Source organism: Leptonychotes weddellii, unplaced genomic scaffold (genome assembly GCF_054177405.1).
Source record: "Leptonychotes weddellii isolate Sample4059 unplaced genomic scaffold, ASM5417740v2 HiC_scaffold_2646, whole genome shotgun sequence".
Classification (NCBI taxonomy): Eukaryota; Metazoa; Chordata; class Mammalia; order Carnivora; family Phocidae; genus Leptonychotes; species Leptonychotes weddellii.
This window is the reverse complement of record NW_027857168.1, coordinates 1-3,363: the sequence shown is the minus strand read 5'-3', so window position 1 is coordinate 3,363 and position 3,363 is coordinate 1. Positions and strand designations below refer to the sequence as shown.

Sequence of the window (3,363 nt, the reverse complement as noted above, 5' to 3'; positions counted from 1 at the left end):
AAGTTTCATAATTTTTTTTCCTACAGATGCTGTACATTTCTAATTAGGCTTATTCCCCAGGAATTTTATTGGTTTTGTTCTTATTATAAATGAGATTTTTTTTTTTTGCCTCTATTGATACTTGCTGTTAAATAGGAAAGCTATGCTTTAGTACATTACTTCTACACCCGACCATCTTTTATCAGTACATAGGCATATCTTGTTTTATTATGCTTCACAGACATGTGTTTTCTACAAATCGAAGGTTTTTGGCAACCCTAATGTCAAACAAGTCTACAGGTGCCACTTTTCCAACAGTATTTGCTCACGTCATGTCTCTGTGTCACATTTTGGTAGTTCTCACACTATTTCGAACTTTTTCATTATTATTATATCTTACAGTGACCTGTGATCAGTGATTATGACCGGCTGAAAGCTCAGATGATGGTTAGCATTTTTTTTACAACAAAGTACTTTTTATTAAGATATGTACATTTTTTAGACATAATGCTATTGCACACTTAATAGATTGCCGTAGAGTGTAAACATAACTTTTATATGTGCTGGGAAACCAAAACATTCATTTGACCTGCTTTATTAAGTGGTCTGGAACAGATCTTGCAGTATCTCCAAGGTATGCCTGTATTGTTTCTCAGAAATTTACTTGAAATATTTAAGCTGATGATGATATAATCTGTTAATAAGGACAGCTGTGTTTCTTCCTTTCCAGTATTTTTTGATATTTAGTCAAAAACACTGAGAAAAAAAATTGTCATTTCTCCCTGTCCTTTGGTTGTGTGGCAGTAGTCATACAGAGTGATTAGTGAAATACCTCACTAGAAGTTCTGCTCCCTTTAATACTGCGTGGCTCAAACAAAAACTCAAAAATCACAATAAGAAACATATATAGTGCTTCCTATGTGCTAGGTATCTTCTAAATGCTTTAAATATATTAGTTCATTTAATCCTCACAACCTCATAAGGGATAATTGGAATTAATCTCCCCAAATAGGACTCTCCTTGCAAAGAGACTCTGACAGTTTTCCCTTAAAGAAACTTTGTAATCTGTTAGTTATATCTAAACACCCCCACCCAAGGCAAATTAAGCAAGTTGCCTCTCGTCCTTTAACCCCAAAGCTTCTTAATTTCCAAGTAAGCAGGACCAATCAGTGTGAGCTCTAAAATCTCACTCTTAACTCAATCAGAATAAAAAACAAGGCCCGTAAGAATCAACTTTGACTTTTCACGGCCACATGGACCAAGAGTTGCTGTGAGCAAATCCTTGAAAATCCTTAGCATTAAATAAATCTCTCAGGCTCATATACAACTCAATTCTGATTTACTGTCAGGAAAGTCAGGTGTTAGAAAAATTGGGCTGTATTTTCTGCCTCTGTATTCTTAAAAAAAACTTAATTAAAAAAAAAAGATGTTTAACATATCCTTCCTGACTTTCTTTTAGAAATATCATAGATAACGTGCTATGACCTATTTTTCTGTCAACGATATAGTGTGACCAACTAAAATGTTAATAAATGTAGATTTGTATTATCATTTTTTAACAAGTTCATCATATGCTGTGGTTTGAATATGCCATTTTTAAAAAGCATAGTGATTACTATGTACTAGGCACTGTTCTAAGTGCTTTATAAATATCAACTCATGTAATCCTCATTACATCTGAGGTAAGTACCCTAGCATACCATACGGCATGCAGTACTAGGATTTCATCAGATTAAATACATCAAATTTTGATTTGATTTAGTTAAATTTTTAATCAAATTGCTCCAAACTGTGTCATTACAAACAATACCATAACAAAGTTCTTGGTACATCCACCTTTGGGCAGTTGTGCAGTTACTTCCCTAGTCCCAATTAAACAGATGCCTTTTCAACAGCTGAACACTAGCTGATTCAAGCTATCCCAAGAAGCCAGTGAAATAAAAGGATTATAACCCTAGGGCTCAGAATTTCTGCTCCAGTTTAGACAGCACGTGACTGGGGCCTCCTTCCTGTCTTGTTCTCCTATTCGGAAAGGGGGAGCAAGCAGCATGGTCTCAGAGTCCTAAAAATCCTGAACACATTTTCCTTCTTGGGGAGAGGAGGCCCCGTTGAAAGAAAGAAAGGAGGAACACTTCTTGAAATCCTGAATAGGCTGACTCAGATTAAGGCATCTCTCAAGATATATCCATATATATTGCCCATTTAAACTAATTCATATATCATGAAAATGTTTATCTTTATAATCCAATATCCTCATTTCACAGGTGATAAAACTGAGTCCAAGGGGCATAAGTGACTTCCCCTTAAAAAGCTCCCCAAACTCTACAAGTGTTCATAACATCTTCATTGTTATCTTCACCATTACAAAAATACATTTGTATATATTGTATCCTTGTGGATATGTTGTTTTTCTGATCTTCTATTTTTTAACATTACATTGTTGTACTTTTTATATGTATTGTGCTCCTTACATGCATTAACCTGGTCCACAAACCTGTGGTTTTAATGACAATATTCAACTATGATTAACGTACAACAGTTTAACTCTTCTCAACTGTTAGATATCTGTACTGTTTCTCATTTTTTTAAATCAAAAATAGTAATGGTACAGATACAAATACCTTATGTTTTATCCCTTCTCTCTCTTACCCCCTTTGGGTAATTTTATAAAGATAAAGAGTACCCGGGCGGCTGGCGAGCGCCGAGGCGGCGTCATGTCCTCCGAAGTGGCCGCGCGCCGCGATGCCAAGAAGCTGGTGCGCTCCCCCAGCGGCCTGCGCATGGTGCCCGAGCATCGCGCCTTTGGCAGCCCCTTCGGCCTGGAGGAGCCGCAGTGGGTCCCAGACAAGGAGTGCCCGAGATGTATGCAGTGTGATGCCAAGTTTGACTTTCTCACCAGAAAGCACCACTGCCGCCGGTGTGGGAAGTGCTTCTGTGACAAGTGCTGTGGCCAGAAGGTGCCGCTGCGGCGCATGTGCTTCGTGGACCCCGTGCGGCAGTGTGCCGAGTGCGCGCTCGTGTCCCACAGGGAGGCCGAGTTCTACGACAAGCAGCTCAAGGTGCTCCTGAGCGGAGCCACCTTCCTCGTAACTTTTGGAGACGCCGAGAAACCAGAAGCAATGGTTTGCCGTCTCTCCAACAACCAGAGGTTCCTGCTTCTGGAAGGGGACAGCCGCTACGAGATTGAAATCGCACGCATTTCCACCGTGCAGATCCTCACGGAAGGCTTCCCCCCTGGGGGGGGCAATGCACGGGCCACAGGCATGTCCCTGCAGTACGCAGCACCAGGGGCGGAGGGCATGACCCAGCTGAGGCTGACGGCGGGGGAGGACGCAAATGCCAGCAGGAGGCAGTCGACAGCGTGGCTGGCGGCCATGCACAAGG

At 40.7% G+C, this 3,363-nt stretch overlaps 1 protein-coding gene across 1 annotated transcript; it reads left to right on the top strand.

The window, feature by feature from the left end:
* Nucleotides 1–2,668: 2,668 nt before the first annotated feature.
* LOC102731424 (zinc finger FYVE domain-containing protein 21) lies at nucleotides 2,669–3,359 on the top strand (the record flags this gene model as incomplete). Its single annotated transcript, XM_006727989.3, has 1 exon — nucleotides 2,669–3,359. A coding segment is annotated over exon 1 (666 nt), but the record flags the coding sequence as incomplete, so codon positions are not given.
* Between the last annotated feature and the right edge of the window lie 4 nt (nucleotides 3,360–3,363).